Below are 13,819 nucleotides of genomic sequence, written 5' to 3'. Positions count from 1 at the left end.
TCGTGGTCTACCGGGAATGGAACCCGTGACATCTTGCCTTTCTATCGTCCTAGATTCTTTTTTGCTGAGGGTTTTGACTTACGACCACTCCAGTAATAAAATACAAGTTACAATTTTTTTATCCTTCTTCATATATTTTGTCTATAAAATGTAGGTATGTTTAGTCCCCGATTTCTTATGTCACCCGGACGTGCACTAACGCCACGGCCTCGGACGGACTAACAGCCACGGACTAACCAGTAGTCCAACACCTCCACCCATCCCAACGTCATCCTAAGCCGTGGTCCGAGCCTCACAGGAGGCGCCCTTAGAAGGACGGTGCCCCCCGACCTCTCAAATTATACTAGGGCTCACCCCCAGGCAGAGCTTCGCGCTCGCCACCCTCCCCGGTGACGCTGTAGCCGTGTAGGGCCTACGCAGCATAGTCAATCCGAAACAACACACAACACACAATCCAACGCAATATGTAAGGGTAGGGTATCCGTATTCCGTAGTCAATAATAGTCATGCATATCAAAAAATCCTTATTGTAAACGTCATCTTCGTCAACTATAATTTTCTAGTTATGTTTGTTTTACGATTGTCATAATAATATTGTTTAGAACCCAAAAATTCACGGTTTCAGATTTTGTCCTTTACTTGTGCTGTAAGACCTAGATACCTACCAAATTTCATGATACTAGGTCAACGGGACCTAGAATATACCCAATAGCTTTTCTTGACAGACACGACGAATGGACGGACAGACTGAAAGACAGACAGACAGACAACAAAGTGATCCTATAAGGGTTAATTTTTCCATTTGAGGTACGGAACCTTAAAAACTGTTTATAAACCTCGTAAAATTTTAAAATACCTACCTCACGAGGTCCTACTCGAAGCGGCATGGCAAAACTTATTTAATATTTATTAAAAATCATAAAAAGGTGGCAGAAGTAAATAAATGGTGGTGGGTCATGTGTGGTAGCGCAAAGAGCCTATGTTCAGCTGCACTGGAAGCATATTGGCTGATGAATGGAAGGCTGCATAGACATCCTTACTACGCATCCTCATCCCTATATAGGTACATCCCCAGTAGAAGTGGCTGCGAGTTCTTTCGTGCCTCGTCGAAACTTCTCAACATTGGTAACGTGCACACTTGGTACTAATAAATCCAAAAAGCAAGAACAGCGCTGAATACAGAATACGTCAAATATTGTGCACTGTGCAGTATGATACGATACTAAAAATAATGATAATTCAATAATCCCGTGGATCATTATCGTTAACGATCAAACTTACTAAAACATTTCCACATAAAACCGGTTGTTACTCATAATGAGATATACCTCCATAAAATAATTTCCACGGCTCATGACAAACCCTACCGTAGAAACAAGTCCTATGGAATGCCACTTACGTTGTATTAAATATTACCCACTGTCTAGACTTGGCATAATAGGCATACCATAAGCGTAGGTACCCAAGCTAAGTGAAAATTACGATAAAAGTTGCAGCGTGAAATTCCTGCAGTAAAGCAGTCTGCCGCAGAAACAACAAGTGCAAACGTACATAAGGCTCCCGAAAAACTCTAACTGTGGAAATGTGACCCATTTTACGCGCCCAAAAAGGAGTGTAATATTTTTTGGTTCATGTACCCATGTGAGTTCCGACGCCATACCAACCATAACGCCCGACCCATCCCCAAGCTAAAAGCTTCTAAATGCAAGCAACTGCTGAAAAGAAGCGATCGCCCAGGCTATATTTTGTTAATGGATTTCCAACAATTAAGTTGAAATTTTTGTGAGTGAGGTGCAATCTTCGCGACCTGCATGCCGTCTCCATAAAAAATCTGCATAACTATCGCGAAGCTTTGATTGAAGATAACAGATCGCGAAAGATGTCCTAAATTATCAAAAAGATACGTATATGGAATACCTAATAAACCCCCAAGTCTTATAAATTCAGCGGAAAACAACCTCTTTTATTTAAATAAAAACGGACCGTATTTTTGTCCGCAGATTTTTAGAGACATTCGAACATTTTTTTCTCACACATCAAGGAATTATTTATCAATTAATACCTCCCAAGATATTAATAAATTATAAAATGAGTTATATTAAGTGCTTGTTTTAGAGATGTGACGTGCTAGCGTCGGCCCCCCGTCGTGGGTCAGGTGTGTTCCAATATGGCGGGCGTCGGGTGACCATGAATTTACACTATTTTGTATATAAAGAGGGTAGAAAAACAATTTTGAGTATTACCTAATAAATTTTAATAAACAAGTATATTTCAACAGATTCAGAAATTGAACTAATGGAGAACGACTTAACTTTTTAATTTTAATTTTCTGAGATTTTCACGATACTAAGCACAGTAGCGTATCCACGCTGCCTTGCAAAGTGAAATTTTTCATCGTTTAGTGTGCACCAAAATTGACAAAATGTAGTGACTCCCAAATTTCTTTCCTTTGTCCTAATAAAAAATACCACATGTCTCTGTCTGTCTCTTGCAGCAAAGATTTTGCAGCTGTATTGTTTAAAATATTTACAGTCATTAAAAAAACAAAATGGTCCTGCCTTTTGGTAATTTTATGGACATCCTAAAATAAATTCCGCGTCACGCAGCGCAGTGTACGCTACTGTAACCCCCCGCCACTTCAACTCACCTGTACTAAACCATCATATTTTAATAGCGAGGAATGGAACGTTATAGACATTTAATTCTCTATTTCTAAGTTTAAATTTTCGAACAAGACAGTAATTGGGTCTGACGTTTTCTTTTTTCTAATTTCAAAACCAGGAGTTCGTTTTTTCAAAATGAGGGGGTTGATTCCGATAAAAACTTGAGGCAAATGTAAATGAATACCGAATAAGTTTAGCCTCCCAAAGCTCCAGTAGATAATTACGTTATTCGCTCGTATCATTCAAAACTTCAGCAAACTCTTTTTTATACTATTGCAGCCATTTCACTTACGTAAGTCTTTAAAAATCGTAAGCAACAGAAGCTAATAGCATGAGCAAGTACACATGATAAAAAAAATCATTAAAACCGTTCTCGATTACGTCAAACTCGATTTGACAACTTGATGAACACGTTCCATCGACGTTTGAAATTTGAAAACCGTGTGGGTGGTCCGGGCGTGTAAATTTTTTCTATATATTTTTTCTTTTGTTTTTATTTTTTCTTTGATGTAGGGCGATGACTAAAGCCTTTCGATAGCTAGCCGCCGGAGTAGCGTAATGATTGATCATTTTGGCGTGAAATTCGTAACGGATGTCGAATATCAATCGTTTCATCAAAACCAATATAAGTTTTTTATTAAGTAGTTAGGCCACTTGTGGTTTCACCTTTATACTTAATGATAGCATTAGCAACAAAAAGGTGTCGAACTCCGTTTATCGTAATAAGTCTTCATAAAGTACGCATATTTATGTGTAAGTACTTACTTTAAGAAGACTCATTATTTTCATATTATTATGAAATAGGGTGAAACTAGGTCCAATTTTTTGAACAAATACCAAATTTTTTGAAAAAATAGGTACCTTATTCTATGCCTACTTAATAAAAAATCTAAAAAGTATTGTTATTGGTTTCACGCACCTAAACCTTTTTATGAGCAGCTGTGGTGGAACCTTTGTACTTAAAAAACTTGTCAAGAAAAACATTGTACCTAAGTACAAAATCAGATTTTACGTAAACTATTTCTTTTTGTATAAACATCATAAACCACTTAGTTCAACAATTATTTTTTTTCATTTTCAATTACATCCTTTACTTTACATGAGATCTGGCTGCTTAGTTGCTAGAAAAACAAAAAAAAAGAATTTCATTGATAAAATTAGGTTTGATTCACCCTATTTCATAAATTATGCGCTCTTTATGAAAACAGTGTTTAATGCACCTGCAAGTTAAATTGTCGGTAACACAGTGGCGAACTGGAAAATCGATTGACACATAATTACCTACCTTTTTAAGATTAGCGAAATAACTTATATATTTCTTAATGTATAAATTGTCTTTTTGACTCTACATAAATTAATATTTAGTTAGCTTAGTACAACTCTTCCACATCTTTTTGTACTTTATTTTGAACTTTATAATTTTTTTTTTCAAAAATAAAGAAACTCCGTGACTAGGTACGGTCGTCCCCAAAAGTAGTAAAACGACGTAAAAATATTTTCGTACCACTTGCTCAAAAAAGTGACATTCAATGCCACAAAAAGCGTACATAACAATAGTCATTTTTAATCTGTTAAAAAACAGGGAAAGAAAATTGTACTGAATTTTGTGTTTTTATTTATTTATTCAGATACAAGATAGCCCTTGACTGCAATCTCACCTAATGGTAAGTGACGATGCAGTCTAAGGTGGGAGCGGGCTAACCCGGAAGGAGTATGGCAATTTTTATTAAACCCATACACCTTTGGTTTCTACACGGCATCATACCGGAACGCTAAATTGCTTGTCACGGCTTTGCCGGTAGGTAACATCTGTGTGTTTTTTTTTTTTTTAATTACCAACATAAAGAATGTTTAACAAATCCAATTTAGACACAGCAAAAACCACGAAGGTTTACACCATTGAGTTTGTATATAAAGCATTATACATCTTTTTGAAAAAGGAAGTATGCATTTATTATGCAGTTATGATTATTATATAAAATTACGAAAATCGACAAGGCCGTATGAGATTGATGCCTTTGCTTTTCCGACAAAAAATATTAGTCTAGGAATTTGCCGCGTTTTTGTTTTCTTCAAATACATAAACGTTAAGTTTATTTTAATTTATTTTTATAAATAAGTTAATGTTCTAAAAATACGTTTAATAAATGCTTATCTCATATTATTATTGTGTTAATTTTTTCGCAAATGGTACGAAAAGTAGAGTATTTACCTCAGTGATAAAGCTGTCTTAGTCTTGGGTGAACTTAAATCCCTCGCTACACTCAGGACTCGTCTTAAATCCCTCGCTTCGCTCGTGATTTAAGTTTTTAACACCCTCGGTACGCTCGGGAGTAAACCTCGAGTCCTTCGTTACGCTCGCGATTTAAATCGTCACCCGCGACAGAAGACACTGCTTTATCCCCTTGGTTAATAATCTACTATTTTTTCGTACCACTTGCCCAATAAAGTGACATTCAATGCCACAAAAAGCGAACATAACAATGGTCATTTTTAATCTGTTAAAAACAGGGAAAGAAAATTGTACTGAATTTCATTCATCCTCTAGGGAGAGAATGTGATTTAAATTTGGAATACTTGCCGAAATTTATACTGAACTACATCTGTGTTTACACCATTGAGTTTATATATAAAGCATTATACATCTTTTTGAAAAAGGAATACGCATTTATTATGCAGTTATGTGCGTTCGGAGTTATGTGCGTTTTAATTAATTAAATATCACTTGCTTTAACGGTGAAGGAAAACATCGTGAGGAAACCTGCATGCCTGAGAGTTCTCCATAATGTTCTCAAAGGTGTGTGTAATCTACCAATCCGCACATGGCCTGCGTGGTAGACTACGGCCAAAACCCTTCTCACTCTGAGAGGAGACCCGTGCTCTGTAGTGAGCCGGTGATAGGTTGATCATGATGATGATGATGATGCAGTTATGATTATTAAATAAAATTACGAAAACCGACTTGGCCGTATGAGCTTGATGCCTTTGCTTTTCCGACAAAAAATTACAGTCAAGGAATTTGCCGCGTTTTTGTTTTCTTCAAATACATAAACGTTAAGTTTATTTTAATTTATTTTTATAATACTTAAGTTAATGTTCTAAAAATACGTTTAATAAATGCTTATCTCATATTATTATTGTGTTAATTTTTTCGCAAATGGTACGAAAAGTAGAGTATTTTCCTCGGTGGTAAAGCTGTCTTAGTCTTGGGTGAACTTAAATCCCTCGCTACACTCGCGATCACCCGCGACAGAAGACACTGCTTTATCCCCTTGGTTAATAATCTACTATTTAATATACTTATTAAACAATCTTTCGTAGGTACAGTACAGTCCTATGGAATGAACCAAAGACATTGCGTGCTTAAAAACAAAATGACATAAAAACTCTCCCGCCAAAGTGATGTGTAAGTGAACGAATCTCAAACGAACGTAATGAACGGTTCAGGAACATGGTGACACTGATGCCCTGTGGGTACCTCGGCGGCGCCTCACCGCGCTGCAATCTGGATCACGAGCCTAAGGTCAGATGCAATTGTAATTATATTGCACCATTTCCGAACGATCTAATTTTTTAAGTTGCACCTTAGATTAATTTAAAAAATAGACTGCACTGCACCTTTCTTAGATTCTAATGGACTAGCTGTAATAACTGGCGCCCAGTGCGCCACGATTTGGGCGCCCATTAAATTGTATCAACGCTGTATCCATACAATTTTATTAAGCACCCGAAACGTAGCGTAGGTCTTTGGCGCGCGCTTCATACTTGTATTAAGTAAAACTAGTCCCTAGACATATATACAGATCTCTGCTTTAAAAACCATAAAAAACTTAGTAGCAACGTACACTTTCAATAAGTGCTCAAAATCAAATTTTGTCTTTAAACTCTAATTATGTTCTCACGTAGGTATAGCAGTTTAAAGAACTTTATAATAATTTATCTTGTATGAAATGATCAATTGACCACCCAATGTGATGTTTACTGACTCCAGGTGTAATCTGAGCCCCTATCAAACGCATTCCATTGCACCTTAGATAGCTTTAGTAATCTGTATCTAGTATAAGTGTGACTAAACCAACAAATTGCTTAGCTCATAGTCGTAACTGTCATAACAAAAGAATACCTCGCAAACCGTAAAAACAATTAAATACTTACGTGAATTTAGGAAGTAAACTTATACATAGTTTGACTTGGGGGACATACCTCGTTTGATACAATGATGACTTAAATATTAAAATAAAAAATACATAGGTACTGTAGGTATGTACTTACATTATTTCGATAGAAGTATGTACAACATTGAGATAAATGTAAAACCTAAATTACCGGGCTTATATGATAGAATAATTCATATAAGGTACCTACCTACCGGGTTAGCACGGGGTGTGTGCGGGGCGTTCCCTGCCCTAATAATTGCTATCTCGACCTGTCGCGGACTATACCTACATTAAAAAACCGGCCAAGTGCGAGTCTGGCTCGCGCAATGAGAGTTCCGTACTACAGTCGTATTTATTCGACATTTTGCACGATAATTCAAAAACTACGATGCATAAAAATAAATAAAAATCTGTTTTTAGAATGTACAGGACCTTTCATATGATACCCCACTTGATATAGTCACTCACTTCGAAAGTTGAAAATACTAATTATTAGTTCATGACCACAATTTTTTTTGTGTGATCTAAGCCTAAATTCACGGTTTTCAGATTTTTCCCCAAATGTCAGCTATAAGATCTACCTACCTGCCAAATTTCATGAATCTAGATCAACGGGAAGTACCCTGTAGGTTTCTTGACAGACAGACAGACAGAAAGACAACAAAGTGATCCTATAAGGGTTCCGTTTTTCCTTTTGAGTACGGAACCCTAAAAATATAGCCATGATGAGTTCCCATTTTCCTACACTACACTATTATTGCTCTTACGAGCTTTTCTTTACACTTTAAGTCGAATTAAAATTAAATAATAATTTTAATGAAAATATTCCACGATTGCGCAAAAGTTTTGCATGGTTAGATAATGTTATCGCATGCTAAATATTATATGGAATGCATGCTTTTTAATATAAACAACTCCTCTCGCTATTCTCATCCATACTTACATAAGTACCCATACTAATATTATTTATAAATGCGAATTGCGAAAGTGTTGTATGTCTTTCTGTCTGCCAGCTTTTCACGGCCCAATAGTTTAACCGACTTTGATGTTTGATACAGAGTTAGCTGACATCCCGGGAATGGACGTAGGGTACTTTTTATCCCGGAAAATCATAGAATTCCCATGGGGTTCTTAAAGGCCCATCCGTTTAATGGATTTAAGTAAATTGGGTACAGAGGTAGCTTGCGTCCCGGAAATTTATATTTCTATTCCATTTTATCCGAGAAAATCAGAGTCCCCACGGGCAAGTCGCCGGCACCTAGTAGTTATTAATAAAATGCAAAGACCTAATAAGGTATAGAGTGAGTTAGTAATTATTTCGATGTAATAGATGTGACTCTACCGAGGCCTACCTAATGAATTTACCCTACCTCATATACTGATCTACCTAAAGAATACGCTTCCTATTTCATATCTTTTAGTGGCACGCGTATCATCTAACAGTAGAAACCTTTTAACATGTTGTGAACGCAATAACCCAAGGACGTTTAGAGTATCAGAAATAGTGAGTTCATCAGACCTAACGGACCTTACGGGGTATGAGCTGAGGAAGTGGGCATTCACGTATTGAATGCTCAAATGACTGTAGGTGTTCGGGCTTTGAAGGTATGTATTCACGCATAGAAACTAACACATTATTTTGGAACGTGCGTTCGTGTATAGGAGTTGTCTGGTCGATCATTCAGTTGTTCGCGTATTGAATACCAAATGTCTACCGTGTTCGGGTATAGAATTTAAACCATTGGGGTTTAAGATGTGGGTTCAGCAATTGAGACGTATTAAAAGAAGTGTAATAATATTAGTACCCATACTCAACGTGTGTAAACCTAAATGTAAGCTCTTCCTCCTACTGTAGGAAGAAGAAGCCCTGTGTAATGGCACCATTCACTCCAGTTCGTGTAAAAGGGGTTAGGAGTGAATGATGGTTGAAAGCTCCGCCGCGCCTTCAACGGTGAGCTTCTGCCTTCCCTTGGTATCCTATCACATTAAGAACATAAAATACCAACGAACACGAGCTCCCCCCCCACTACGCGTCATCATTCAAGGGATAGCGCAATGTATGCAAGCATACTGTTAGGAGAGGTGCGTTCCTCTCATGAGATAGCACGGCGCATGCAAGCATACTTTATAGTGGCGTGTTCCACTGTAAATGGTTTGTGTAGTGTGGTGTGGTGTAGGTATATAGATCTCTTAGAGATCTAAAGGATGAGTGGCTTACTCTACGATACCGCCGAAGCAAGCTATAAACGCAGGCCTAACCTCAATCCTTTGTGTGTGAATGAGTGTAATGATCTTAGAGATCTCAAGGATGAGCGGCTTGCACTACGATACCGCCGAAGCAAGTTATAATCGCAGGCCTGACCTCAATCCATTGTGTGAAGGTATGTTGCATTTTATTATTTTACTTGTAAGTGATAAAGTAGTCCATGCTAGAAATCACTCTAGCAAAAGATTCACAAGCACTGGGGCGCTAGGCTCTCCTTTAGGCAGGATGCACAAACACCAGAGCGCTATGGTCGTCTCTCGCATAGGTGTCTTCCAACGCTAATGCTGGGGTTTTGTATTTTACTTGTAAGTGATAAAGTACTCACGCTAGAAATCACTCTCTAGCAAAAGATTCACAAGCACTGGGGCGCTAGGCTCTCCTTTAGGCAGGATGCACAAACACCAGAGTGCTATGGTCCTCTTTCGCTTAAGTGCTCTCGAACGCTAAAGTTGCTTATGTATTATTTATAAATATCCATCAGAAGAATGCAACGCTCCAAGCAATATTAGGGTAACATAGAGATCAACAGACCTATCTGGTGTCTCTAGTCAATTCAATTCAATGTTTAGACACATGCGTAGCCCAATAGGTAAGGAACGTGTCCCTTTACACACATACCCTTGTAATTTAGCACTCAGAGTGCTCGGTCTCAAGTGATAAGTCATCACTTATTTGTGTACGCTAGAAATCACTATAGTAAAGATTCACAAGCACTGGGCGCTAGGCTCTCCTTTAGGTAGGATGCACAAACACCAGAGTGCTATGTTCCTCTCTCGCTAAAGTGCTCTCGAACGCTAAAGTGCTTTATGTATTATTTATAAATAGCCATCAGAAGAATGCAACGCTCCAAGCAATATTAGGGTAACATAGAGATCAACAGACCTATCTGGTGTCTCTAGTCAATTCAATTCAATGTTCAGACACATGCGTAGCCCAATAGGTAAGGAACGTGTCCCTTTACACACATACCCTTGTAATTTAGCACTCAGAGTGCTCGGTCTCAAGTGATAAGTCATCACTTATTTGTGTACGCTAAAAATCACTATAGTAAAAGATTCACAAGCACTGGGCGCTAGGCTCTCCTTTAGGTAGGATGCACAAACACCAGAGTGCTATGTTCCTCTCTCGCTAAAGTGCTCTCGAACGCTAAAGTTGCTTTATGTATTATGCGTGTATTCACTAACCACCATAAGGCGGTTAAGTATTCCAACGAATGTCAGAGTACAAACAGAACAGCAGTATTACCTGCCCTCTGTGATCGGTAGTTATTAAAGTATGCTAGAATCAGCTCAGCAAAGGATTCACAAAGCGCCAAGTGGCGCCATTAATGGCACTAGGGTTCTCCTTCGCATAATCATCTTCCAACGCACTCCAACGTATACCAGCAAATAGATCGAAAGTAAACACAGAGTACAACTCCGTCTGCCAGCTCAAGCAAGGATTTACCGAGTATCCTAAAGGACGCGCGGTTCACCTCGCCTAAGCAGCCACATTACCAGATCAATCATGAATCGCTTTTAGACTTTAGAAGTATCGCCCCTATAACATAAGAAAAGTATCCTTGTACTTAAAGTGGTCCCATTCTCAAATTTTCTTACTTGAGTATAAATCTTATGTGTCGTCCAGCACATAAGTTTAATTAGATAGATTATATTATCTATTTTTTATAACGTCGGTTGAGTTATTACTCAATCCACAATCCGGACGTTATTACGTAACAATTTGCGAGCACACACACCGTTCCGACCGATGGGGTCGAAGCGATGCCGCACGCGCCTTCCAACGAAATATTGATATTTGGATAATATTTATAATTGCACCATCTATTTAAACTGGCTTGTAAGTAATAAGAGCTATGCTCTCAAGTTATAATATTCCAAACTTGGTTTACAATAGAGCCATGCTCCCATGTTTCCACCTACCTTAGTGGTGTTCTAATAGACAGCACGTACGATCATGTGCATGCCTGCCCGCTCTTGCGTTCATTTTATAGCACCCTGCTTTGAGACTTTGTATTTACATAAGTGTATAACCTCTGGCTATGCCAGTAAATCCCTGTATTTTACCCCTTTTTTCCACTTAGTGGTAGCATTCAATGTATGGCGCAGCGGACCCAACACGCGCAACACTGATTCGGCATTAGGACATTGACCGCTTGGTCGTTCCTTTCTTCCAATTATTCTCCTTTAGTGAAACAGCGATAGACATAGTGCAAGGTGTCACCGACAAGCACGTCTACCGTCTTAGACAACCTCACCTCCATATCATTCAACTAGTTGCACCTTAGGGAAAAAATAGCGATAGACATAGTGCAAAGTGCCACCGACAAGCACGTCTACCGTCTTAGACAACCTCACCTCCATATCATTCAACTATTTTATAATTCCACAGACCTGTTTAAATGAAGACTATGTCCTCTATAAGAACACTTAATGCAAGCACCCATTTCCACAAATATTTCCACCACACGAGCGCTAGGCTGCACGCACCTTAGTGCGCGCATGTCCCGCCTCGCCTCTACTCATTATAGTTTCACAGACCTGTTTAATTGAAGACTATGTCTTCCTCCATAAGAGCACTTAATGCAAGCACCCATTTCCACAAATATTTCCACCACACGAGCGCTAGGCTGCACGCACCTTAGTGCGCGCATGTCCCGCCTCGCCTCTACTCATTATAGGTGTCTACCACTATGGTCCTCGTCAGCGTGTTAGAGTCTACGAACGTTAAGTGCTCGCACTTCCATTACACACACACACAAGAAGCCATATGGTCGACCACCAGTTAATTGCTCAGCCCTCACGGACCACCCCTTGCAATGATAAGGGAATTTGTTCTTTCACATAAGTGTTCGAACTGTGGCCCAACGCAGTAGAGAAAACTAATGTCAAAGTGTTTGATTTTGATTCTAACTCCCGCGACCGTCTGGTCCGCAGGCTCCAACCGACTAGAGACAGTTTTCCTCGATAGACTACATTGACTGGCGGCCGTATGAAAACCTAAATAAAAACCGAATTTCTCATGCACCGACTAGACTGACTGACTTACATTGATAAAAAAAAAATTATATACATATATTTTTTTTTGTTTTTTTTTTTTTTTTTTTTTTTTTTTTTTTTTTTTTTTTTTTTTTTTTTCTTTTTTATTATTTTTTTTATTATTTTTTAAGGTCCCTATGTTGTATGTAGGCTATGTTCGTTACATAGACCAATAGGTATTAATAATAATAATGGTTGTGTATGTTGGTGGTTGATAGTTCATCGTAAGTAGGTAAGTAATACCGAATTTTATCATCCGGATACACACAAACATAAGTGCGGACAAACTGTTTATGTTTTCCAAGTTGAACGGCGTCAGATCTCATGTTACCCATTCATACGTTAATCTTTAAAGGCCATTAAAAAGTCGTAATACGTCTGTGGTGTCGCTAGCGTACCTACGGGACAGTGCGTCGTTAGCCACTCGATACCAGGCGGTTATGATCGCGTAGAGTTATTAGTTTTCAGACAAATGACACTTGATAATTTGATTTTGGAATGCACGATGACAGATAACAACGAGGTCAAGTGCGAATAAAAATGTGCTTATAGTAAATCATCTGCTGTGAAGCAAGTAACACTAGGTACTATAGGGCTTGCAAATATCCGGTAGTTTTTCTACTCGAATATTCGATTTGTTCGGGCATTTTTCGAATCATTCGAATAATGAAAGATAAAATTAAAGCAGTTTTAATATTTAAAAAAAAAACATGTCTATTTGTCATCCAACTGAAAGTCGAATGATAACAAAAATGAAATAACAAATCGTAATTTGACTACTTTACAAAGGTACAATTACGTAGTCTTATTATGAATCGTCTCTCCCGAAGGCCTTGACGAATTTCAGCCTCTGGAACAGACTGGGCTTCGGTAAGGCTTCAGCGCGATAGACCACATCCACTCGCTACGGCAGATTATGCAGTCTACCCAGTATACCCAGGAGTATATTTGCCCCTCTGTGTAGCGTTTGTGGACTACGAGAAAGCCCTGTGGTTAGGTAGGATATCACAATTTTTCAATTTTCAAAGTAAGATGACTATACAGTATACAAGGTGGGGTAACATATGCAAGGGCTTTACCTGCATATTCTAAAACAGATTTTATTTATTTTTATGCATAATAGTTTTTGATTTATCGTGCAAAATGTCAAAAAAAATACCTGAGTACGGAACTCTCGGTGCGCGAGTCTGACTCGCACTCGGCCGGTTTTATTTTATCCAGTGAAAATTCTTTTATTTTCCGGGATAACTATTTCCATTCTCAAATCTGTCCAGAACGTCGACTGGTGACCCTTACGGCGGTTACGCACTCATCCGATCCGAGTCCGTGAAAATACGTTTTTTTTTGTTTTGTATGGTAACATATTATGCTGACATAATTATTATGCCATAGATATTTTATCCGTATATCCGTAATTTCACGGATTCGGATCGGATGAGTGCGTGATCGCTGTTACAGTGCTACATCGTCACAGTTTAACGTCCGAGAAAGAAATTCCAATTCCCAGTAAAAACAATGTACAAATTTAAAAAAAAGCCTAAAGCATCGATACACAAAGCCACCCAGAGATAACACCAATAAAAACAAATTTGTACAATTTGATAGCCGCGCACGGGGCGATTTATCGAGCGAGATGTCTCTCTTGATAGTAGGTACTCCTTAAATTGTTAACATGATCGACCGAATTCCAAAACG

The 13,819-nt window shown here is 38.4% G+C and overlaps 1 protein-coding gene across 5 annotated transcripts in view; it reads left to right on the top strand.

Annotated features, from left to right (window-relative positions):
• The window catches only part of eya (eya transcriptional coactivator and phosphatase 2), a 69,849-nt gene that overhangs the window by 27,183 nt on the left and 28,847 nt on the right, over positions 1-13,819 (top strand). For 2 of the 5 annotated variants that reach the window (XM_069499886.1, XM_069499883.1), the window contains exon 2: positions 5,985-6,186. The exons of 1 other annotated variant lie outside the window; for it this stretch is intronic. In XM_069499886.1, coding sequence (XP_069355987.1) covers positions 6,115-6,186 — 72 coding nt within the window. In that variant the 5' untranslated portion in view covers positions 5,985-6,114. The remainder of the gene's footprint in view (positions 1-5,984; positions 6,187-13,819) is intronic. 2 more of the 5 variants (XM_069499885.1, XM_069499884.1) reach the window with 2 other exon arrangements.

This window comes from Maniola hyperantus, chromosome 7 (genome assembly GCF_902806685.2).
Source record: "Maniola hyperantus chromosome 7, iAphHyp1.2, whole genome shotgun sequence".
NCBI lineage: Eukaryota > Metazoa > Arthropoda > Insecta > Lepidoptera > Nymphalidae > Maniola > Maniola hyperantus.
The sequence above is the reverse complement of the archived record's forward strand: the minus strand, read 5'-3'. Positions and strand labels throughout refer to the sequence as shown.